Below are 26,345 nucleotides of genomic sequence, written 5' to 3'. Positions count from 1 at the left end.
TTTCCAGCTTAATTTATTAATTTTTTCTTCTTCTGAGAAAGATGTCTGAAAGTTGCAGAAGATGAGGTGGTTTCTCCTCTAGCTCTTGATTGGGCTGATTTCTATCAGCCATGATCCTCAGATACAGTGTGGGTGGGTAGATGTCACAATTTAGGGTGCTCAGGCATCTTTGAAGAGGTTCTTAGTGAGATTTTATTGTTTTGTGTAGAGGTGGGGTTGTGAGCAACACAGTTCACACATATGGGGGACAGGGCAGATTGTGAGAGGTGGTTCTCTTGTTACACTGTGTGGCTTCAAGGACTCGAACTCAGGCCATCAGCCTTTCACAATTACTAAGTCATCTTGCCAGCCGCAAGATTTATTTTTGAACTAAGTTCAGAATTTTATTTAACTGTTATTTGAAGTATTTAAAATGCATATTTGTGATCAGCTTTAAGAGACCTGATTATTGGATAATAAATGACTTATTATTTTTAAGAGTGTACTGCTTGCATGTAGGTAGGTGCACCTGTGCTGTATAATCCCTGTGCAGGTCAGAAGAGGGTGTTGGATCCCCTACAACTAGAGGTACAGACAGTTGTTAGCTGCAGTGTGGGTGCTGGGAATCAAACCCAGGTCCTCTGCAAGAGCAGTCAAGCCCCTGACTTGAGTTAATTTTTAATAATTCCTATCATTTTTAAATGGCTTTCTCCTCTTTGGAACAAGTCAAGTCTCTAATATAATTATCCCTGCCTTAAAGGTTTGTTTTCTTTTTCCTTGACCACCCATCTATGTGACTTTATTGTGAACAATAGCGCTAGTGAGGCTGACATTTGAAATACTTACTGTGCACCAAGTACTCTGTGATTGTATTCTTTGGATTTTGTATATGAGGTGATTATCAGTATTTTCCCATTTTATAATTTAGAAGGTGACATTAGGAAAGGTTAATTCTCAAAGTCACATATTTGAGCAAATAGAGATGAACATTTCTTCTGCGCTTTGGTTAAATCGTGTTCCCCATCCCAAGGCTCTCCACTTCTTCCACAGCAACTAGGGACCTCAGGGCCCTAGAAGCAGAGTGGTCTGTGCCCATCACCATTGCATGTAACACTCAGGAAAAGCAGTAGGCAGGAAAGCATGGCCAACATCTCAGCCATGAGTTAAAATGGAAAAACCATTTGCACGATGCTGCTTGTGCTCACAAACAGTAAATCAAGTGCAGAATGGCTGGTGTCCTTGAGGGTAAAACTTCACCCTCCCCAAAAGGTAAGATGGATGATAAATCTCTACATGAAGTAGGTCATCATGGATTACAGGATGGACAAGATGCCCTAGTGAGCTTTTTGATTAGCTCTTTATGCTATTCAGTTTTAATTCCTGCACTCCATAACCAGTACCTACTGTGTGCCTATTCTGGGGTTACAGCAGCACAAAACAGAGCCCTGAGTCCCAAGTCTCTGCTCTGGATGCTTGTTTTGTAGGACTCGCAAGGTGCCTTTTGTGTTGAAGTACCTCCGTACTTTACAGAAACTTGTAGATCACTAGTGCTTCATGGTTTCCATGTTAAAGGCAGTCACCCATTCATGAAGTCTGCTTTGTGACCTGAGCAACCACAGTAGAACTTGCCTTAGCAGGACCTGAAGCTGTGTCCTGCTCTTGGCAAACCGAAGTGTGGAGTTTGGATTTCTAGTCTGTTGCAAGTTGTGGATGGAGATTAAACGGCTCAGATGAAGCTGTCAGTGTAATTGAAAGTTTGGGGAATTCCTCTAAGTAGTCATAAAAGACAATTACTCTCAGGAATACTAAAGTCAAAGAAGTGGTTTTCTGTTGGATAAAGAGCAGTTCACCTAAACTTACTAGCAGGAGAGATTTTCTACTCTCTGATTGCTGGTGATTCCTTTAAAATTTGTCCAGACTTTGAATGTACCAGTGTGGTAGATGCTTACCACGGTCTGCTTAAGGTTGTCCAGACTTTGACTCCTTGATTCTACAGTCATAAATAAGAGATTTAAAATTTTAAATTAACATTATTGTGGGATGATTTTTAAGCTTTATTTTATCTCTATGATATGTTTGACCCACAATGTGCTTTGAAGGGCATATTTGAAAGTATACAATTCAGTGAACTGATACCTTATGAAGAGACACTTGTACTGATTGTATGACATATTTCCTTCCTGATTTGTAAAGATAATTCTGGAAAAAAAATGTATTTCTTGTCCACATCCAGGCAAACTCTTCCACATAGATTTTGGGTATATTTTGGGCCGAGATCCGAAGCCTCTTCCTCCTCCAATGAAGCTGAATAAGGAGATGGTGGAAGGAATGGGGGGCACACAGAGTGAGCAGTACCAGGAGTTCCGAAAACAGTGCTACACAGCGTTTCTCCACCTGCGGAGGTGAGGCAATGGGGTTAGCCCAGACCAGAGCTGCTCCAAACATGCCTTCGTGGGCATTCCTTTCAGAGGGACTCAATGGCATCCTTAATGTGTACTTCCTAGCCATTCTGGTAAAAACCCTAGTATCACAGGAATAAACCCCCATCCCACACATACAGTGCGTCTTGTTTTCCACTACTGACCACATTTCTAACCTTCCAGTCAGGACCTGGTATTCTGCCAGAGTAGGCTGAGGGGAGGCTCCAGGTCGGAGATGGTGCACAGACTACAAGCTCCGCACACCTGGGTCTCCCTGGAGGCGTTGTGAGCTTTGCTGCCACTGCCGAAGAAGAATTGAGGCTGTCTGCTCCCTGTCTGTCCTTCCTGCACCTCCTTTCCCTTCCGTCTGCCCTTCCTGCACCTCCTTCCACTGCCTGCCGTTCTAGCACTCCTCAGCCTCAGTTTTGGATGCTCTTTGGGAACATTCAGAACTTTCTTCAGATAATACTGCATGTGAATTTTTTTGTCTCTTTTTAATGCCTCCGGACTCACTTTCTCTGCCCTCCATTCAGTGTCCCTTTATCTTACCTCATTCATCATGATTTGATTTTAAGACTGGATCTTGTATGTTGTCAGAAAAAAATAAGTAAAGTGTATTTAACATGACCAGAGCTCTGATGATCTGTCAGAAGTGACAGGATTAATTCTACCTAACTGTGCACAATGAATTTTCTTTGTGCCATAGAAAATCCTAGTCAGAGGCATGCCTCTGTTCCCTCCATGGGAGAGTGGTGGGGCAGACAGGTCCATGCCTCTTAACCTCACCGAAAGTATGTGGTCAGCAGACAATCTGCCTCTGTGCCCTGTGCATGCCTACATTTCCTCCAAGGGTGTGGCCTGTTGTTGGGGTCTGTGCCTGTAACATCAACTTCTCATGTAGTTCTTGGAACTATAGATGCTGGGTATATATTCCTGTTGTTTGAGGGAGGGAGTGCTGAGAACAGACATTGCTACCTTGGGAAGTTGCATTTAGTTCTTCGTTATTAAGAATGATGTTAGTTGTAGGTTTTTGATAGATGTTTGAATCTTGCATGTCCCACAAAGGGCCGTGTTGTTAAGGCTTTGTCCGTAAGGCTCTGTAGACCAGGACAGAGAGGTCCTTAAGTCTTGGTGGTACAGCAGGATACTCTCCTGGAGGAGGCAGGCACAAGGCACAGATGGGTAGCTGGGGATAGCTAGGGGAACCCATCTCACTTGAGAACAGAAAGTAGCATATTTTAGGAGCTGCTATTGCTGATGGATTGGCAGTAACTAGGTAGAGTGAGGAAACAGGCAAGTTATTCATGAGCCGAGGGTCACATTCTTCACTACAAAGAAATAAGTTTTTACGTATTCAAATTACCTCTTATCTTTGTGGGATTTGGGTTTTGGTTTTGAGACAAAATCTTATCCTACAGCCCAGGCTGACTTGAAACTCAATGTATAGACCAAGCTGGCCTTGAGCATGGGATCCCCTGCCTCTGCCCCCAGGCCTGATAGTACAGGTGTACACCAGCACACTTAGCTGGATTCTAAACTTTTTGAGCAACGTATTTTTTAGAGTATGGTTCAGTTAAACCAAATCTTGCCTGTAGGACAGATGAACTGATTCAAGATTTACAGTCTCTTGAATAAAAATGTCAACTACTAGATGTCACTTTAGAAGTGTGTTCTGTGGTCTGAGACCGTATCAGGATGTTCTCGAGGCTTGCTTTTTATTGAGACTGCTGAAGAGTTCTCACGTTCTCTTCTAAGCAGCAGCGTTTTAGAAGCATGCTGATAGGATGAGGTTCGGCTTCTGACTCAGCTCTTGGTTTTCTTCCTGCTCTTTCAGGTATTCAAATCTGATTTTGAACTTGTTTTCCTTGATGGTTGATGCAAACATTCCAGATATTGCTCTTGAACCAGATAAAACTGTGAAAAAGGTAATTTTGACACCTTTTTGTACATATGGTAGTCCGTATTTCATACATTAAAAAAGTAAAGGTTTTAACAACACATGTCCTCTTTTTCACCATCCATAGACCGATAACGTAAATCTGGGTATTCACATTCAGAAGCAACTAGCTCTCAGGTCTCGTCAGCGTCCCCATTCTGTTCTGTTCTCTGTTCTTGTCTGTAATCACAGCATGGTCAGCCTGTCCTGGGAGACTGCTTTCTTGACCACAGCCAGTGCTCTTTTCTGCAGACAGGCAGCTCTTCCTGTACCCTTACCACTGAGGTACCTGATTCTTGGCTGTTCTGGGTGGAAACGCCATGGTGTGTTGTCATGTAGAAGAAATGACTCTTCTGTGCTCCCTACCCATCCTCCTGTTTCCAGTTTCACTTTGTCAATGTGTAGTTCAGCAGAGATAATGTGGGTGGGCAGGCACTTATCTTACCCAGAGTCCTAGCAAGAAGTGGGAGGAAGGGCAGTAGATTTGAAGAGTATATTTTATTTATTTATTATTTTTATTTTATGCCTATGAGTATATTGCCTGTGTGTATGTAAGTGCACCCATATTGTGCAGCACCCACGGAGGTCAGAAGTTCCCCTGTTAGCTACTGTGTGGATGCTGGGAACCAAACCCAGGTCCTCTGCAAGAGCAGTCAGTGCTCCTAACTGCTGAGCCATCTCTCCAGCTCTGTTTTGAAGATTTTCAGCTGGTTTAATTTCTGATTTTCTCATTCTGATGAGAGTAATGTGTAAAGTGCTGTTTATCCAGAGGTGAAAAGATAATGACATATCAACTTCCTTTGGAATATTCAACTTCAAAGAAAGATTGTGAAGCGTTTAAAGGCACAAAAGTGTAAAATTTCTGAGACCATTTGCCTCCATTTTTAGAGATGCAGTTGCTCTAGTGTTTGAAAGTCACGGCTGGCACCAAACCCTGATTTCTAAAGTAACCGACATTAGACATTAGATTCCTCTGTGATTTAACACAGATGAGACCAATCTTTTCCCAAAATTTTACACATTTATCAAGCAAGGAAATTTTGAATGTAAATATTGTATTATTTGGTCGTTTATGAAAAAACACGTTCTTGAAAGGCTCCTGTTTAATTTCAGGCAGATGGTGCCCTAACCCTCACACTTTCTCCTTGCTTCAGACCAGCACAATGCAGTGAAATTCCTCTTTTGTTTCCCAGGAAGGAGGCTGCTTAGCAGGCTAGCTTTTTCATGTCCTATTTTCTGTCTTTATGTTTTCCTGACTAACTCCCATCCATCATGAAATATAATTGGTCAATGAAAATTCCTGAGCTGTGATCGATGCACCAGATTTTAGGTGATGTGCTGTTTTGTTTGCATCTGCTGTGTTACGCATGTTTCACAGGTCATGTTAAACCATCCATCTCTTCTTGGGCTCACTCTTCCGACTACAGATGTTGGGAAGTCATTTGAGAAATTCTGGCAGTGTTTAGCAAACCTCGGTCAGGGGTTTCTTTGGCCGTTAAGCTGTCCTGTTCTTGTCCCCTTGCTGTTTTGGAGATCGTGGTGGTTCCTGTCGGCACCAGCTGTCTTCATAGCATTGTCTTAAAACATGAATCTACTCATTGTATGAAAAAAGCGAAAACAAGAGCATGTTCTGTAGACGTTCTGTAGACTGGTAATCTCACCCTTTATTAGAATTTCAGTTAAACAGACATTTGAGAAATAAACATTTTGCTATATTTTTCCTCAAAAATGTATTTCATAGCAGATTTCTTTGCTTTCTGATGTTTTATCAAAAACATGAAGTATCCAGTTACAGTACAGATTTGACCTCAATGTTGTAATAATACTGGAAATTTATATTGTAGCTGCCCAAGTTTATGCTTCATGCTGGTTGGTTTTTACAAGTAGATCTTTGTACTTTGATGAGATAACAGATGCCAACATTACATCATGATGTTACTGATTTGGATCCAGACCAGCAGGGGTCAAGGAAGAGTGAACAAGGCTTGTATGTTCACACAGTGCAGGTCAGATCATTTCCTGTTCCTGCCTTCTCTGTCAGTCCTTTGTATTTTTTTAAAACATGACATGCTTTAATGAGATTTATTTGCTAGAAAACATTGCTCAAAAGAATGTCATACAGAGGAAAAAATCAGGCACTTGATGAGAAAATTCAGAGGAGACATTTTATTTATTAGACATTTATTAGCCTATGGTACAGAAATAAGATTTAGTGCAGAAACGTACATCATTTGAGGTAAATGAATGTACTTCATAACAGCTTTGTAACTAGGGTTGGTGGATTGAAAAAGATGGCCTTGTCTCCAAGGAGTTTCAGAGCTTCCTCTGAAACTTTTTCAGTGTTTTCATTAGTGTGATTCTCTTTAGTGGGTAGGAGAGGGGAAGGCCCTAGAGCAGTTTAATGGATCCACTATCAATGTGGCCCCCTAGCAGCCAGTGCTTCTTCATTCCCGGTTCCCAACAGTTCAGTAATTTACAAGAACCCTCTACGCGGAACCCTCTACGCGTAATCACAGGTTTATTCAGAGTAATTTAAGAAACTACTGTTTTCTATTGTAGAATTAAATGGAGACATTTCGTTCTCCAAATTGATTTTGTGCTAAACTTTAAAACAAAGAAAGTATGTATATTACAAGAAGCTATAAATTAGCTGGCTGTATCAGATAACCTGCAAAATTAATTACCTTTGGTTCCCCTTGGATCAGTCGGTAGCCACAGGATGGTGTGTTCTGGTGCAGTTTGGGAAGCTGCAGCTTCTGTCTCCTCCACGGAGCCCCGTGTCGTCTTCTGACAATTTCAGCATCAATGCTCTTTGAGCAGTTGTTAGATGGGAATTAGGTTTTCATCTTTTTTTTTTTTTTGCTCTTAAATTCTGGTCTTACACAAAGAGATTTTTTTCTTTTTGCATTCTAATACACCTCAAATAATAAATGGACTCAGCAAGAAAACAATATCCAGATTAAAACTTTTCGGCCGACTGAATCCAGTGTTTCTTTATTGTTTTGTGATTTTATGAAGAAGTTGATCAGGCCCAGTCTGGCCTAGACTTAGTCTTCATTATGCAGCAGAGGCCATTTAGCACCTGCCTCTTCAGCCTCCCCTCCCCCAGCTGGAATACAGGTCATTCAGTTCCTTTTCTGAGTAAGAAGGAAGTTAATGGAGGAAAGTCTACATTTCATTTAAATAAAAGTGACTGCTGTTTGAGAGATCCTAAATACTTAATTATTTTAAACAAAGGTCTGTATAATAGTGTGTGTGAAGCCTCTCAAATGGTATTTGGCTTAAAGTCCTGCTTTTAGGTATAAGAATGTGCGTAGGGCTTTATTTGGGAAATTATGCCATATACCTAAGAATGTGGATACAAGATTTATGTCTCAATGCTAGTAAAGCGTATTCAGTGTGATACAGTAATTAGTGTTAAGGTATCTATGTGTGGCAAACTTGGTCTGTGTAATTATGGTATGGTACAGAAACTTCAGGCCAATCTATGATGTTTAATTTTTAAATTCATATTTAATAAATTATAAATAGAATACTAATTGTAATTGTTTCCAGGGGCACAGAAAATTACACCATTGTTCACAGATGGAGTATGTGTAGCCTGACGCAGGTGGGGCAGGGGTGTAAGGAGGTCCTGAAGTCTCCAGGTTCACGTTTGAAAGGCATGCATGTGCACAGTGCCTGTAGGTGACAGAGCAGGCAGCCAAGTGCATCATAAGAACAGTGTATGTGTAACCAGACCACGTAGTCGCACACTTTAAACCGCCTCCTGTGGTTGCCGTCCTCACTGAGACCGTCCTTTGGTGCTAGGGCTTTCCTGCTGCCTTTTGTCGCTCATGTGGCCCATCATTGTCTGGACCGTCCTGTACAGCACATAGCTGGACCTGCTGGACTTACTCTTTTAGATCATTTGAGCATCTGGTAAAAAGACTCCTCAAAATGTGATTAGCCACCGCTAGAATGTTTTTACTGGCTGTGTGACTCTTTCAGAGATGCTTTTTGTCCCTTGCAAATAGATGTTGGTTGAAATGGGTCTAGTGTGATGCTAGATGTAAGTGGGTCTTCAAGACACAAGTTAGAACAGCACTGACATGGTGGAGAAACACTAGCTCGATCTCTCCATATTCTGATACAACTTCCCTGAGCCCTATTAGTGTGTTCTGTTTACTGAGTGGCTATGTACCTTTGAAAGACACTTTGAAACAGCACTGGGTGGAGCTTTAAGTTTATAACCCTTGGCTTCAGGGCACTGTCCTAGTTTGTTTCTCCACTGCTGTGACAAAACACTCTGACCACTATCAACTTGGGAAGGAAAGGGTTTATTTATCTTACATCTCCCGGGTCACAGTTCATCAAAGAGCCCAAGGTAGGAACTCAGGGCAGGAACCTGGAAGCAGGAGCTGGAGCACAGGCCATGGAGGAACGCTGCTTACTGGCTTGCTCCCCTAGCCCCTGCTCAACCTGCTTTTTTATACAACACAGGCCCACCTGCCCAGGGGTGGCACCACCCACAGTGGGCTGGGCCCTCCCACATCACTCATCTAGAAGATGCCCCTCAGACATTACCACAGGCCAGTCCAATAGAGGCAATTCCCTGATTGAGGCTCCCTCAACCCAGGTGTGTCAAGTTGACACTAAAGCTATCCAGCACAGGCACCTTCAGAATCACTTGAGTAAATGTGGGCTTAAAACCAAGCCAAATGTTCAGCATAGCTTAGTGTCCAGTGTGATCTTGGCCAGTTTAACTGCCTAGGAGGACAAATCCTCACAAGAACACAGCAGAGTTTTCAGCACCTGTTACACACTATCCAGAATGTTTAATAATACAAAAAAGGTACTAGATGTTTTAAAAAACAGACAGATATCACACAGAGTCAATGAACAAAAAAGGAATGAGCAGGAACAGACTGCCATGAGCAGTGACTGGGTACATGGAATCTGAGCAGAGGAGCTGGGAAGGATAAAAGGGGAGGCCTAGAAATGGTGGTGTGGCAGCCATGTGGCTGCTGTGCAGGGTACAGCCGTGTTTGGTGTCAGTTTATAGAAGTTACGTGGTCTGAAAACAAGCAGAACCTTTGGAAGCAGGGGCCCCACAGATCAAGGAAAATGACAGTATCTGTGTGCACTTTAGCCTCTAAAGAAGGTGGTTCACATTTGGCAAAGAACCTTATAAGCCTATTACTAATTTTCTTTCAGTGATGTTGGCACTTAAACACAATCTTTGATGAGTTAGAATCAAGTTTTATTTTGATCCTTATGCTTTGTAATTTTTTTATGTCATTGAAAATAGTACCAAATTTTCAGATGTGCCACCTATGTTAGAAATCAAGAAGGGCAGAGAATTAAACTCAAGGGGAGTGGTTATTTTGTAGGGTCCAAATGTGAGAGAGCCCATTATTGGAGATATGCTCTTGAGTGGCTTAGCCAGACTGCCCTGGCTGTTTACATCTGCTTGCCTTTCACATCCGGGTCCTGAGCTGTGGCGTCACCACTGTGCCTCCAGTCTGCACCTTGTTGTGGCCTCGGGTCGCACGTCTGTCCAGCCCTTTCCATCTCAGCTCGCTGTCTGTAGTTATGCCTGTAATAACTCCCTGTCCGTCTTCCACAGCAGCCCTGACTGAACTCGGGCACCAAAACACAGAAGCCATGAAAATTGAAGAGGGGTTAGAGAGACTAGTGGGAGGAAGAGGGCCAGCAGGAGGCAGGAGGGGGTGGGGAGAAGTGATCACAGTAGCTTGTATACATGTGGAAGTCATCAGAAATAAAAGAAAATATTGACCACAGCGTCTCCATTGGAAATCATACTTTCTTCCTTAAGAAGTGTATGTGGACCATTAATAAAGAGGAGTAGCATTCTGGTATGTGCCAACATGAGGCTGTCAGGGTTGACTTTGGACATCCTTGGTTTCTGAAGATGGACTGTCCGTAGCAGGGCCTTCAGGGAGTAACACGAGCGGCTGTATGGACTGCTTGGGCAGGGTTTTGAACAAAATAATATTCCCCAACCCTGGCTTTGTGTTTTAAGGCAGATACAGATACATGTATGTGCTTAATATAGTCATTTTATAGTACTTTGTGCTATTGAAAATGAGCTCCAACTGAAAATATGACCTAAAATGGAAATCCTGACTTTGGAAATTACAGTCCCATTGAAATAACCCTTTGCCCAGATATGGGGAACTTCCCTGAAAAAGGAGGCATTTTCAGGAGATGTGTTTATTTTGCCAGCAGTTGCTATGGTGGGTGTGAGTAGGAAGATGGGGTGTGGGTGTCAATATGATCTCACCTTGCTGTGTCCATTTCAGTCACAGGGTAGTTCTAGAATGTGAAAATCGTTCAATTTTGAGCTGCAAGAAGGCTGTCTCAGTTCTTAAAAGCAATCAAGTTCTACAGTCACAGATGTGCCAGTCACAGCTCTTCACTGGCAGAACTTGTGGCATCTTAATGACACCTGTGTCAGTTTGATCCCGTCTTCAAATGTGTCCTTACTTTCTTAAAAAGACTTGTGTTGAGCCAAGTGTGGTGGCACACGTCTTCAATCCCAGCACCTGGGAAGCAGAGGCAGGCAAATCTCTGTGAGATCTACTTAGAGAGTTCCAGACCAACTGTGGCTGCAGGAAGACCCTGTCTCAAAAAAAAAAGACGAGAGATTTCTCAGTGGTTAAGAACACTGGCCGCTTTTGCAGAGGACCCAGGTTCAATTCCTAACATCGGCATGTGGCTAACAACCATCTGCAACTACAGTTCCAGGGGATCAGACGCCCTCTTCTGACACCCGCAGGCACTGCACAGCGCGGGTGCACATGCAGATAATAAATAATTTATTTTAAAAGACCAAAAGAAAAGAAAAGAAAAGAAAAGAAAAGACGACTTATGTTGTTTATGGCTCTCTCTAGGTTCAGGATAAGTTTCGTTTGGACCTGTCAGATGAGGAGGCTGTGCACTACATGCAGAGTCTAATTGATGAGAGTGTCCATGCACTGTTTGCTGCAGTGGTGGAGCAGATCCACAAATTTGCCCAGGTAAGTTCCTAGAGGGCCTGTGCTCATCTGGCCCTTGCCAGCTTCTGTGGGGTCCTCGGTGAGACTCTTTCTCCTGGCCAGCCGCTTCCCTCTTTTTGTCCAACTCTCCATTGTTGACACCCCATAGATGCCACTGTCCCGTGCAGTTGGGGTGATTGCCATGGCAGAGGTCTTAAGGTGCAACAGTTGCCTGCTTCTGGGTTTTGATAAGTGTTGCAGTATATGAACAGCAGTTTATAAAACCAGGGAAAGCAGTTCACCACCACCCCCCACCCCCACTGTAACAGTCCATCACCCAGTACGCATGGCAGCCGTATCTCTGTGCATATAAGGAAACTTCACACCAACTGTTTTATTTCTTTACTCCATAATGAAGATGGTTATGAACATGCCTGAGCTCTTCGTTGTGTACACTCAGCACATCATCATCCTTACTTCCCAAGCTCACCAACTGTGTTTTGTCCCTTTAGTCAGTGTGTCCTTTTCTTTGAAGAGGATTTTATTTACAGGGAACCACCTTCCTTACGTTCTTTCAGATGAAAATGCTCCAAGTTTCCCTCCTTGTCCCAGTGTGTGGGAAAAAGACAGCCACCTGCCTTTCTGCTGTTTCTGTGCAGTCTCACGGTGCTTAGGAAGGCAGGTGAGGCCCAGGAGAAGAGGGCAGAGGACAGCAGAGCCTCTGGCCTGAGCATCCATATTGCTGATCAGTGTCCCTCACTGAATTTGTTGACTGTACAAGTAGTATGGTTTCAAACCCAAATAGGAAGCTTTTTTCCAAGGCAGTGCTCTCCTGACCCAGTTGTGTCTTCTACTCTTAAGTGTCTTGGGCCACATTTGTCTGTTCTCAGGTAAAGTTTAAGGAAATGGCACATATGCAGCCTCACTGAGGGCGCCATTAAGGCTGAGTGTGAAAGCGTGCCACCCTCCCCGCAGACTGGGCTGATCGGGACAGCCACCCGTGTATGTGTCTAGTTCTCCGCATGAAGGCGGTGCTGAGGCTGGCTCAGAAAGACTGTAGAAACTGCGGGGACTGGGGGCAACCGCCTCACACCAAAGACTGCACTGCCCAGAAAAGAGGGGCTTCAGGCTGTGACGGTGGGCTTGCCTCTGCTGTCGATTAAATCTGTGTATCAGGAGATCTGTGTCCCTCTCATCTTGCTGGCCCTGTGCGTAGACCCGTCTCCCTGCTCACCCTCTGGGGGTTTTCCTTCTCTACTGTCATTCTTGTCTGTTCTGGTGTCCTCTGGTCAGTCACAGTGGGTTCGCAGAGCTAAGATTTCAACTGATGTCAGTGCTCCTGTGCTTCTCCTCACCTCAGGTATCTATAGCTGCACAGTCAGGCTCATCAGCCCTAAAAGCAGTAGTTTTATTATTTCTTACAGTGTTTCAGTAGGAATTCAGCTGAAGCCCAGCTGCTTGGTCCTTTTATTTCCTGTGATGCCAGCTGCATTCAGTCCCTGAACTGTGTCAGGAGGCAGCCATGTGTGGGAGGCCCAAGGCTGCAGTGCAGGCCTGGCAACTGCCTGCTCCTTCCCATGGGGCGTCTTCCTCCTTTTCTAACCTGGTAGCGCCCAGCCTGCTGCTGTCAGAGCACAGGAAAACAAGTGTGGCAGGGCTCTTGAATGTGTCCCACAAACCCAGCGATTCCCAGGGTGAAGCAGAGCTTATCTCGGAGTAGGAAAGGGTTTCCTGTGCAGAGCACAGGACGAGACTGTAGCTCTGTGGCCGGTACCAGCCTCTCCATGATGCTTCCACACTCTGATAAAGTGTGGCTTGCTTTATTTTCATGGCCTAATTTTGAAATTCGGTTATTAATCTGCCTTGGTTACAAACTCCTTTGAACGAGGATGGATTCTTCATGAGAAAGTAGTGTAGAAAGTCAAGGTCATAGGAATGATTCCAGTAGTGAGCGAGTCCCTGTCATCCTGAGCTGGCAAAGGAGGAGGTTTAATGTGGCCAGGATGTATAGAAGAGCTGTTGGAAGGTCCTGTCTCAGCTCCCCATTTTATGATGATGGCGACATGATCTGGAGCAGTCCCTCATTGTTTGCAGTGTACCTTCTCACTATAACCATGGAAGCATGTTGCAGCCATGTTCCATTCTATAGAAGACTTCCACGAGAAACCAAATTTCCTGTCATGGTGAAGTCTTTTAGCTGAGTCCTGTGTACTCAGGCTGTTTTCTTGGGGCTCCTTGAGTATAGCCATCCGTGTTCCATCACACACCTAAAACAGTGTCAGAATGAGAATAGCCTTGGGAACCAGGTAGGCAAGACTTGTACACGGGTCACTAAATTAGGGTTTTAGCTTCATACCCAAATTAGTAAAGTATAGAAACATATTCTTACCTGGTCTTTGGGCAAGTTTATTTTCTCTTTGAAATTTGTATCTTCATGTAGGCAGAAAGTCTTATCTTCAAGGTATCTTGGTGGTAGTGCTGGTGAATCAAATGAACATTCAGCCTAGTGGCCTGCATCCACTTCCTCCTTATTTGTGACCTTCATTACAATAATGCAGTGTTGGTGATTGACTCATAGCCATTTCAGTGCATTCTGATCAATCACTGTGGGTTGTAGGTCCAACTTTTTTAAAAAAATCTAGTAGACTCGTGTTAACAGAAGTTAACCTGTTTAGCGTAAAGGGAATGATGTTCTAAAGCAGAATAAAAACTGTCAGATAGAGCAATTATGTAAAGAGCTGAGAAACTTATTTTCTCCCATCATGCAATTCTTTAGAAAGGGAAAAGAGTAAATGGTGTAATTGTTGCTTAGCAACACCTATCAGTAGTATGACTTTTCCACTGACAAACACTTATATTTGGTTTTTGTTTGAAGTCACGTCATTGCAGCTCTCCTCCCCACAGAGCATTTGAAGAGTTTTCCAGTCTTGCTGCGCCCTGTCTTGGGACCAGCCTTCCTGGGTGTTCTGTTCTTTGTGTTTGTCTCTGCACTGGCTGACACATTTAGAGAACAGGATGCAGCTTCCTGTTGCATAATAAATCTCTGCAGACTAGAACTAGAGATTTTTTTTTTCCTCTCAGACTTAGGGAAAAGCATTAAAAACAAATGGAGTTCAGAACGTTTACTTGATTTCCAACTCGAAACTAGAAGCACATTAGCACGAGCCACATAGCAAGAATCTGTACTTGGCACCTATGGTGTTCAGGAGGGAAAGTGGCTACCTAGACAGAGGTGCTGTGATCGTAAGGTCATATACCCTTAGGTTAGGGACCACACGCCTGTATCCGGGAGAAGTTGGCACACAGAGGCACATGAACTAGAGTGTATGTGTGAAACAGTAAAGTGAAAGGGAGACAGTTCTGAATCTGCTCCTGTGCCCACCGTGGTGTGAGGACCACATGTGAAAGCATCTGTCTTGGCTTCATGTGTGTTCAGAACACCCTTGGCACAGAGGCCAGCCTGTGCTGCTAATAATTCCTCTGTCGTTTGAAAGTTGCTATATCATTACTCAGAAACGTTTATAATCTTTTTATTTAAGCATTTACAGTAGTGGCAAATGTGGTGATAGTAAGTTGTAGACCTGTTTCCAGAGCTTAAGTTCATCCACTGTACTTTACTTGATGAATTTTATGTGACATTTGGTCACTAAGGAAGCCAGCCCTGCAAAACTTTAAAGACTTTTTCTAGATATGTGATATCAATTTGGGTTTTAATTGTAAATGAACAGATAAGTAGAAAATAAAATATACCCTAACTTTTGAACACATATGTAATTGCCCTAAATAACAATTTTCATAAAACCCATTCTTGAATTTACCTTTTCCTCCTCACATATGAAGTGCCCCTTGCTCTCTCTGTAAATGTCGCCTGGGTAGATGTGGGGTGTGCATGCAGAGCAGGAGCCAGCGGGCGCAAAGCCCTGTAGCGACCGTCTCACGTTGGCTTGGTTTCGTTGTGTAACTGTTCAGCTTCATGTAGTTCCTCTGGTGACGCACTTTTGTCTCGTGTTCACTGTATGTTTTTGAAAATTCGCTGTGTATAAACTGCCAGTAAAAGCCAGTTCTGCTGCTGCTCACTCACACCTCCCGTAACCTCGGGAGCTGTGTCTCCCTGTGTGTTCTTAACTAGCCATGATCTCAGCCAAGACAGTGGTGTCATCCAGGATGCCTAGTCCACAGCCTTGGTGTCTGGTTCCTGCTGTTGTGACTCTCTGTATAATAACTGCTCTGTTTGAAACAACAGCTATCTAGATGCAAAGTGACTTCAAAGGAAAGAGTAGATGTTCTGAGTTTCCATCCCATGGACCTCATTTTTACCACAAGAATGTAGAATGACAGTGTAAAATAGAGCAAAACAAAATATTGAATTCTGTGGCCAAATCCAAATCTTCACTTAAGCCTGTTTGTTTTAATTCAATACTTTTCTGAAGAGCCAGATGATTTCCCCATGCAGTAGCTTAAGTACTAAGGTGTCAGCCTGTGCCACACCCAACGACTACACCACGTCGGCCTGTCTCTCCTCGTGCATTTGGTTTATCTGGGGACAAATAATGGTGACAGCAAACAGAACTGAGACACAGTGGCAGCAGCAATAGCGGCCACCCTTGAGTTCAGAGTGTGCCACGAGTGACGGGAGCTCATCTCTGCAATGCCTACCTCACTGTCTTCCTATGACACATTCCCCACCTGGAAAATTGAGGCCAGTAGGTGACAAGGCCCAGGTTCATACCCAAGCCTGAGCCTGTGGCCCGTTACTAAAGGTTTTTCATAGTTATATACCCAAGCTTTACTTTTTAGACATGAATGAAGTTTGTTATCAGTATTTAATTTACCTATAAATAAAATCTTCATCTTTAGTCTTCTTCTGGCCATTTAAAAAAAAAAAAAAAAAACATGTAAAGAAGTTACCAGGACTAGCTAATATGGTCATATAAAATGGAACAACACAGCACTGGCTGGCTAGAGCGAGTCCTCCACTGTGCTGTGGACTGCAGCCAGCCCTGGAGCTGGGCTCCCGGGCACTTTCGAAGTGGCCAAGGCTTTGAGGCTTTCCTTCCAGCCGCCCAGTCATGTGCTGGCAGCAGCCCCAAGCTTCCTGACAGGCGCAGGCTAAGAGGCCCTCAGATTCTTTTTCCTTCGTACAGATTGATTTCCCTCATGTAAGGAAGTTTCTGAACACTCGTGTGATCCTGGGGAGGGTTGTTCCTGTTTACTTCCTTCCCTGCTTTGAGTAAAGCCCGTTTCCACTCTGCTGTTTCTTGCTCAGAGTGTATCACATTAAACCCTCTCATAAATAGTTCTTCATGTGACTGTTGGGAGCTCAGTGAAGTGTTTCAGAAAACATTTGAGACATCTGTTTAGTAGCAGGATTTTTCTCACACATACAAAAACATACATAAACACACATGCTGATTTCACTTTCCAAGTGCTTCTTGTTCAGACTGTTAGGGTATCAGTATGGGTCCTTTATAATTTGGTTTTTACTAGCATAGTCCAACTTCATCATCTGACAGCTTTTTCAAAGAACCTCGTAGGTTTTGTGATTGTTCCAAGCGCCCATCCAGGGCCTGAATCATCTGTGGTATTGCCCACAGAACGTGAACCTATTCCTACCATGTAGTAGCTTCCTAATAAATGCATAAATGTATGTGGTTTTGTATATGTCTAGGCCATTCCTTTAGGAAGTTTTTTTTTTTCTAATAGTGCCTTAAATTTAAAATGTTTAAATTTCTTCTGAAATTGTGAACTGTCAATTTCTTTTATTACTATTTTCTTTTTATTACTGTTACTATTTATTACATAAATACATATTTTGCCATATTCTTTCTTGAATTGCCACTTTAAACATGTCAAATTAAAATCAGTCAGAATCTTTGCATGTCTCAGTTTTACATGCAATAGGCATTCGCACACTCACACTTACCCACACCGTTCCTTCCTCTCACATCCCTTGGGTGCAGTTTATTCACTAAGGCACATGGGGCGTGGATGGCCTGAGTTGATCTGCTTGAAATGAATGTGTCTGTCTAGCCTCAGACAGCTGTGTGCCGGGCTTCTTTCTCTCAGGACGGCTTTCGGTTCGATTTTTTAAACCAATTTGGAGTGAAGCACTTGCATTCTGGAGGAAGCTGCAATTTCTCAGGTCTCTCTAAAAGTGTGTTCCTAAGAGCTCAGCGTGCTCGCTACTCACAGTATAATTCAGAATGTTGGTGTGATTCAAATGTAATTCAATGTAATTCAAATGTTGGTGGCTTTTTTTTCCTCCCACATAAGAATTGTGTCATCTCGAGCTTACAGTGAGCAAACACTTCCTTTCCCAAATACTTTGCTCTTGTGAATTGACTTTTAAGTCAAGCTGTGGGCCCTGTGCTCGGTTCAGCCCTGACCCTCTTTGAGGGTATTTAGCAAAAGTAGTTAGTTACTTTTTATTTTAAAGTATAGACAGTCACTTTTCTCATTAACAGTAAGATAAATTATTTTAATTATTTTTTTCTTGTTTTCATTGCTTATAGTACTGGAGAAAATGAAAGCGGCCCATCATCATGCCTGCCTGGCTCTGTGACAGAAGGCAGGCATGCCACTACTGTACACTGAAGACGCCAGAGAAGCTCCCAAGGCAGAGAGAGTGCAGACTGCAGCACGCCCAAATTCTCTCTCCTCATACAGAAGTTGCATTTTGCCTGGATTCTGTCTCTGTGAATGCCGCTGCTTAAATTGGGGCTTAAAGTATTTGTTTAAAAACACGGTCTATAGAGGAGGAGTGAGTGATAGCTCATACCTGTAATCACAGCAGCACTCAGGATGCTGAGGCAGGAGGATTGCCACCTGTTCTAGACCAATCTGGGCAGCATAGTTCATTCCAGGCCTGCCAAAAACAACTGTATATATTTGCTTTATAATGTATAAAGATGTGAAGAGGATTATATATGTATTATAAGGATTCTAGAGAACTTTTATCCTGAAATGATAAAAGTGACGTGTCCTTTTCTCTTTCCATCAGGACAGCACCTGTGCATATGCCGTTTCTCATTTTTGAAGAAAGTTTTTCTCCCTCTCTTCCTCTTTCCTTCTTTTCTCTTCCTCCCTGTCCCCATTTTTGTTCATCTGTTTTTACCTAATCAGCATAATGTTTTGCCTTAAAATTTTCTCAAAGTTCTATACATTATAGCTCATTCTTTTGCAGTTGAGATGTTTTTAGAAAGCTTGTGTAGGTGAAATCAAGAAACCAAGCTGGCAGCGTCGGGCACTGACCCTCTGCCCTACCGTGCCTGCCACATCATAGGCAGCACTGAGCAGCTTTGCAGGAGGTGGTTGAGGTATGCACCAGGACTCACCAGGAGCAGTTAGAGATCAGTTGTTTCCACCTACAGACAAGTGCAGGGACGGAGGGGGTTAAGGGAGGGGGTGAAGAAAAATAGCACTTCAAGAAAGGGTTTGTTCTAGTGAGGTGTAGCTCTGTTTCCTAAACTACAGTTCGTAACTCTTCAGAGTTGTAAATATGTGAAGTAGAAGATGAAAATGTAGCTCTTTGGCCGTGGGGGCCAGCACTGGGAAGGAAGAAGCAGGCAGATCTCTGTGAGATCAAGGCCAACCTGGTCTACATAGGGAGTTCTAGGCTACAGGGAGACCCAGTCTCAAAAAGACAGTAAGTTAAATAAATAAGTAAATAAATAAATAAATAAGTAAATAAATAAATAAATAAATAAATAAATAAATAAATAAATAAATGCTATGCTATGATTGAAGACATTATTGAGCGTACGATAGCTTTACATTCATGTGAGACGATATAAATTGTTTCTGCAATCTTTTTTTTTTTTACTTTTATTTCTGTGCTGTGGAAATGGAGGGTACATGTCACAGTGCTTGTGTGGAAGTTAGAGAACAGCTTTGGGAGGCAGTTTTCTCCTTCCACTATGTGGATTCCAGAGATCAAACCAGGTCATCAGGCTTGCTAACATGAACAAAAACTCCTAGAAAAACTACATCTTAAAACTTAGCATTCTACAGGGGTTGATCAACTAATTAGAGAATTTCAGTGATTATGGAGGGGTTGAAATGTTGCAGGTCCAGAGCCTAGTTATTTTTCTTGGGCCATCTTTTGTACCTAAGTAGTCCATGCCCACCTTTGTTTCTGACTTTACATCCTGTGACAGATAAAAACCTTTTGGAATGTATCGACTTAGACTATCAGCTCCCACCAACCAAAATCCTGAGTGCCATCCGATGCACCTGCGGCCTACAGCTGGGGTTTCTGTTGTGCTGTGTCTGCCGACCTCGTGTTTTCACCAATGTATGTGAGAATGTCTTGATTGATGACTTCTTTGTTCTGTTACTATAAAAACTTCATGAAACTGTTACCATGTTGGAACATGGAATTTGGGGTAACCTGAATCTGTGTTCCCAGGCCATGATTGCTCATATTTGGCTCCAGAATAAACTATCTCTTATCCCCTTTGAGGTAAGAGTTGTGCTTTTTTACCGACAATAGTAGTAAACACCTTCACCCACTGAGCCGTCTCACCAGCGCAGTAAGCTATTTTCTTATGTAAAGTGAGATTTGAAACCTCAGGCAAATGTACTGTGTAAGCAACCTCTGCAACCCAAGCAAAATAATATTTTGCTATTTAAGAGTATATTTCCCACCAATCTGTCCAGCTGCATGGTCCTTTAGAACAGAGGCACATACACAAAAATAGACCAGTTCATTAAGTCTGCACATGCGTATGTTGCAGTCATGTTATGCTCGATAGCTTTAGTGTCGACTTGACACACCTGGGTTGAGGGAGCCTCAATTGGGGAATTTCCTCTGCAGGACTGGCCTGTGGCCATGTCTGTGGGGCATCTTTTTGATTGATGAGTGATGTGGGACGGCCCAGCCCACTGTGGGTGGTGCCACCCTGGGCAGGTGGGCCTGTGTTGCATAAGAAAGCAGGCTGAGCAGGGGCCAGGGGAACAAGCCAGTAAACAGCGTTCCTCCATGGCCTGTGCTCCAGCTTCTGCCTCCAGGTTCCTGCCCTGAGTTCCTACCTTGGGCTCCCTGATGAACTGTGACCTGGGAGATGTAAGCTGAATAAACCCTTTCCTCCCCAAGTTGGTAGTGGTCAGAGTATTTTGTCACAGCAATGAAGAACAAACTAGGACACGTGATCCTGTCTCAGAAGGAGAATGAGTATTTCATCTTTTGGGGATGAATAAATACTAAATGTCAAATATTATCCTAGGATTCTTTACTGTTATGATCTCTGTCATCACAATTTGCATAAAACATTCACACATATTAGAAAGTGGTAGAAAGGACTTTGTGAATGAGTCATCATGAAATGCCCTGTCTGGACTAGTCGCATGCTGCACGCCTTCTTATGCTATTAGTGCTGTTCCCATCACCCTCCTCTCCACTTCTGAACCTGAGGTGTCCACAGCTTTGTAACTAGCATGTAGTTAAGTTGGGTATATTCTTCATTCTTGCCTCCCCTGTGTCGAGGACTGTCAGGCTTCCCCGTAAAGGGCCAACAGACATGGTAGATGTGTTAAAAATCTATGTGATGGTAAACTCAAAGATGAGATAGAAAGATAGGTTTGGGGGAGGTAAGCAGGAGTCCTGTCCCTGCCCCCTGTGCCCAGGATGGAAGTCTTTGTTTTCCAACACTTTCACATTCCCATAACCATATGTTATCTTACCTAATCACCATGGATATGCTGTGTACCTTTTGCTTACATTCCTCACATATGAGTATAAAAACCCTCCACCACTTGAACAAGGGGTCTGACTCTTATTCATAGGTCAGTCCTGCTAGTGTCAAACTTCCTCTCCTCACCTGACTTTGGCTGTTAGTCTCTGATTTTTCTGTGACATTTCTGGAGGTCCCCAGCGAAAACAAGTTGCCATACCCTCGTTGATAATACAGGCTGCCGCTTGCTCCTGGACCCTGCAGCCCCCTCGGCCCCTGGAACAGAGAAGTGCGCACCCCTGAAGAATTTCCTCTCTGGGTTCTCCTTCCGGGAGGCCAGAGAGAGCTGCATAGCCCCAGACCGGAGCCTCTCACGAGGTGAAGTGAGGCAGAGACCGAGAATGGATGTTCAGACCAGGTAATGGGCCCCAGATTAGACAGGTGGAAGCTGGAGCAGACTGATCCCCCTCAGGAGGCTGCATACAAAGTCTTGACGTGATTCCAAGATGGCACTGGCCTCCAGTCAGGAAGGAAAGGGAACCACAACTAAGCCTCAAGGTGATTTTGAGATGCTGGTCCCATTTAAGTTAAAACAATCAGGGCACAGCTGTCTATGTTCTGGCCCTGTTTAGGTAGAAGGAATTTAGTGGGAAGAACCAGGGAACAACTGTCTTAAACTCTGAGTGCTTGTGTGTGAATGTGAGAGATGGTTGGTTCCACGGCTCTGCGAGGCCACGGGATCTGACAGGGCCTCACCTGCGGTTCCGCTGAGGTCATGTAACCTAAATGGGCCACTCACCTTTGAGTGACCAATTGCAGGGATTATATGTGTGGCCCTAAGGTAAGACCTCTTAAATCACTGAGAGATAGCCAGCCAGGAAGTCATCTAAATGAGGGAGAGACTAGCACTCTCCACCCTCCTGTGCACGCATTACATACACATCCCAAGCACCTATAAAACTTCAGATGGGTTCCTCCCAGTCTAAGTGTCAGACCCAGACTGTCCACCAGGTGATGCTGGACAACTTTAAACTAGGCTATGCAGAAGATTATAGCGTTAAGATAAAACCCTCCAAATTAAAAGCTTTCTGTGAAGTCCAATGACTTGAAATCAAGACATGCTGGGTAAGAATCTCTGAGTTCAATCTATTAGAGGAGTTGGAGGGGAGGGAGTGGGCATGGATTTGATCAAAACACTTTATATGCATGTATGAAATTCTGAATAAATTTTTAAAGTTAAAAAAAAAAGAATGCCTGAGTTCAGATGGAGGCTACTTGAATCCTAAAACCCAGCCTCATACTTATCAGAAGAGGAAGGAGAACTGCCCATAGCGATGAGGAGATTATGGAGGAAGTGTTCACCCGATCCAGATTTAAAAATGAGTGCCTACATGCAATGGACCATCCTAAGCAAATTCCTTGAATTTTGTTTTGGGGGCACCTAGTTTTCATGGAATTATGTCATGTGTGTCTATGATCCTCATTTTCCATGTTTTTTTGAGATTTCATGTAATTATGTTATGTATATCTAAGTTTTCTCATGTGTTGAGATCTCAATTCTGTCATGTGTGTCTGTGATCATTGTCTTCATACATTGTTTCCATCAAAACAAACTGGCCACTTCAGTTATTCTGTTCAGTCATTTATTGTGCTCAAAATTATTGGTTTTATTTTTCTCACATTTTGGCATGCCTAATTAAAATACACGTGCAGATTTATAAATACGAATATTTTAATTGTACATTCAAAGGCCTTATAAATTTGGGTACCCTAACATCTTTATTAGGCAATGTCTCTAGGTCTATTAAATGTTTCACAAAACTTTTAAGTGCTACTTGTTTATATAAAACACTATCTGAGCTGGTTGTTTAAGGATCTTATTACATAGCTTTTGGTTTGGGTTTGCTTTCATAGTGTTTGTTTTAAGGATCTCTTTGGTTGCTCACTTTGGAAGTATTTTGGTTTTGACATTCAGTCTGGTTTGTATTGCTTTCCAACCTCTAAAGGCTTGAAAATGGTTTAAGAAAATTGAACTCAAGTTGGTTATAGGTTTGATTTAATATGTTAACTCATCTTTAGAGCTGGAGATGAACTCTGGGACTGGTCTTCCTGTCTCATCCTTTGGCCTTGTCCTTTGGCCCTGTTTCCTGCAATGGGGCTATGCAGGCAGATGTGGCCTATTTGGAGGAGGGGCACTTTTCGTCCTGGGAAACTCTGCTGGCTTAGATACAGCTGTGTGCTTTTCTCTCTTGGCGCAACCCTTGCCTTTAACTCTCATGCTTAATTCTGCATTGAACTGCCTTTATATTAGCTATTCTAAAACTCCCAACAGCTATTGAAACCAGGACCCTTAATCTGGCTTGAATGGAGGTCTGGAAGAGCTTCCCAAGGCTCCTGGAGATGGCCAGGTGGTAGCGGTGCTTTTGTGTCTCTGGCTAGAGGACACTGGGTTAGACATAGTAGCACACGGCTTCTTCTGGGGTACCTTGTGAGAACCAATCCCCAGATGGCCTGAGCCAGTCTCTTGCCTCCAGGAGAACAGTCTGAGACAAAATGAGACAACTACAATGTGTTCAGAATAACTACTTTTAACATTATTATGCTTATCTTGTAAAAATTATCATGTACTTTTATGCATATGCTAAACAACCTCTAGACATCTCTAAGAATTAACTCAAAACTGTTCTCTACAGTGTGTCTTCTTAGACACTGGCAGTGATAAGATTTTGGGTTTGTTTCTTTCATAGTCTTCTCCACCCCCTCTCCACACGCACACACCTTTTTTTCTCATAGGAAGCCCTGAGCCTGAGCTGTTGCTGTCCCAGACCGCCAGCCCTGCAGACTCGGCATGCCGGCTCCTCTGACCCTGTGTGCTGTGCTCTTGTGCTCTCTCACCTCTCACTCTTTCTAAGTTCCCGCACGCTACTATGGGAAAGGGTTAACTGTAGACAGCTGTCATTGACTCAGACTCATGAAAACTGTTTTCTTATACTCCATGCTTTTGGTATTGTCAGTCTTGTGTGGTCTTTAATAATAGGTTGATTCTGCATTGCCTTATTGAGACTAAATACTTCTTACCATCTCATTCTTTACCTCCTTTCATGGAATTGCCTTTAATGAAAACTGTTTAAACATTTGCTTCTTTTAATCATACTGTAACTTTTGGCTGTGGTTAGCTTATAAGTAAAAATGAGATGTTTAATTCTGTTTTCCATCACTTGCTGAGTTTGAAACCCAGTTAAGAATATTTACCCTGTTAAAATGTAAATGATACTTCTGAAAATGCTTTCTTCAAATGAAAGTCCTCATGTCTAGCATCAATGTGTATGGCTTTATTCAGCACAGCCATTTTTGAGATAAGATTCTCTTGTGTGTGTGTGTGTGTGTGTGTGTGTGTGTGTGTGTGTACAGATGAATGGCTGTATATGTGAAGTACTGCTGGGTTTAAAGAGTCCTTTATAAACATGCAGTTGTACTATATAAACCATGAAAAGTTTTAAATGTTATTACTTTATCTGTTTTAAATATTACAGTTACGTTTTATTCTGATCAGAATTTCATCAAGATAATTGGTCTTAGTTTTGAAACTGGTTTGTTGTGACATTGTGTCTACCACAGTATTTACTGTGTGGGACTGTTGTGAAAATGTAGACTTATGTTTAATATCAAGGAAACAGTTATTAAATAATAATTTGCTAGATATCAAATCGACTTATGTTCTCACATAAGCTGAAATTCTTAAATTACAACAATTCCTATTACTTAAGAATATAAATTAATTTTAAGAAATAATTACTTCTGCTCCAGGGTGCAATTTATCTCTGCATTTAGATATGCATTATATAAAATAAACATTTTCCAAGTCTATGTGAAACATCTCTAAACCTTTAAAGGAGACTTGGTCATTTAAAACCTGCTTCACGGCTTACAAGGACATCTCAGAGTTTATACACTGTAATAATATATTTAAGGTAATTGTTCATCTCTATTTCTATATATGAGGTAAAATATTGATTGCTTGGTGAATTTGTTTGTAAATGTTATTAAAGGTTTATTAGAGTCTGAGCAGTTATAGCACAGTTCTCCTGAAGTGATTATGCTGGAAGCTGTGTACCAGGTGCTTCTCTCTACCTAGTGTTTATACAATAAGCCATTAAGATATACAGGTGTTGGGCTGTAATTTAACTTTGACGAAGTTATGTAATGGTTTTACTAAGCCTTCTTTGGCAGACCACTCTCTGAACTACACAAAGTAAAAAGATGTTAATGCTTTTGTGTTTTCTGTAAGGTCTAGCTGGGAACTTGTAAAGCACAGTGTGTACATGGGTACTATTACCTCATTATATTATCTTAATATATGTAATTTGGATTCCATGTTCCTTTAATAAGATACTGCTGCACAGCACTCTTGTGAGTCAAAGAACTGCCATCTTCATGACTTCAGCTGTGCCTCCTTATAAAAGACCATCACATTTGGGCTTGTTGATGGTTGTGTTCCTTCATTAAGGGGGGGGGGGCGTAAGCAGGGTCATTGGACCTTCACCTGAGTATCCAGCCATTCTTCCCAGCGAGCTGTATGTAATTCTGCCCTAATTGCAAATAGTCTCCTGAATTTGGAAAAGGCTATAGTAATAAAAGATTTATGTATAAAGATTAAAATTACGGGTATGTGATATGATACCTCCCTTCCTTCTGAAAACTGTAAATCAGAATATGGGAAACTAAAAGGAGAGTGCTTCTGTTTGTAATAGAACAGCCTTCATTTGAGACAGACCTAAGAAATTCTTGGGGGTTTTTTTGTGTTTTTTGTTTTGTTTTGTTTTTTTATGTGTATGAGTATATTGCCTGCATGTATGTGAGTACACCCATGTTGTACATTGCTGTGGAGATCAGAAGAGGGCTTCAGGTTCCCCTGGAACTGGAGTTAAGGATGGTGCGTAGCCACCATGTGGGTGCTGAGAATCAAACCTGGGTCCTCTGCAAGAGCAGTCAGTACTCTTAACCTCTGAGCCATCTCTCCAGCCCCAGAAATTCTTGTTTTAAAGTCCCTTTCCTGGGCTGTGCCTAGTTATCCTGTGATGGTAAATCTCTTCCAGTCAATATTTATTTGAGAAAGTTTGGGTTTTGTTCAAGATTTATCTATATATTACACAGTAATTAAAGGTACCAGGCTTATGCAGCTGACCTTTTTGAATGCTTAATAGCCATACTTAAAAGCCCATATTAATCTGGTGAAAGGGGCTTAAGGGACAGTTTTGCTCCTCAAAGACTGACAAAGTCCCAGGGGACTGTGGGAATCTCTTGATATGTCCTGTAGCTGTGATGAGTCACCTGTCCTCTTGTTCAGGGAGGTCATGGA

At 42.6% G+C, this 26,345-nt stretch overlaps 1 protein-coding gene across 4 annotated transcripts in view; it reads left to right on the top strand.

Annotated features, from left to right (window-relative positions):
• Positions 1-18,942, top strand: part of Pik3c3 (phosphatidylinositol 3-kinase catalytic subunit type 3) — a 98,464-nt gene extending 79,522 nt beyond the window's left edge. For 2 of the 4 annotated variants that reach the window (XM_008832489.3, XM_029563266.1), the window contains exons 22-25: positions 2,213-2,381; positions 4,234-4,324; positions 11,232-11,357; positions 17,828-18,942. In XM_008832489.3, coding sequence (XP_008830711.1) covers positions 2,213-2,381; positions 4,234-4,324; positions 11,232-11,357; positions 17,828-17,842 — 401 coding nt within the window. In that variant the 3' untranslated portion in view covers positions 17,843-18,942. The remainder of the gene's footprint in view (positions 1-2,212; positions 2,382-4,233; positions 4,325-11,231; positions 11,358-17,827) is intronic. The other 2 variants (XR_001872431.2, XR_003849437.1) reach the window with 2 other exon arrangements.
• The last annotated feature ends 7,403 nt before the right edge of the window (positions 18,943-26,345 follow it).

This window comes from Nannospalax galili, unplaced genomic scaffold, assembly GCF_000622305.1.
Source record: "Nannospalax galili isolate Female #2095 unplaced genomic scaffold, S.galili_v1.0 scaffold15, whole genome shotgun sequence".
Taxonomy (NCBI): Eukaryota; Metazoa; Chordata; class Mammalia; order Rodentia; family Spalacidae; genus Nannospalax; species Nannospalax galili.
This window is presented reverse-complemented; position numbering and strand designations above follow the sequence as displayed.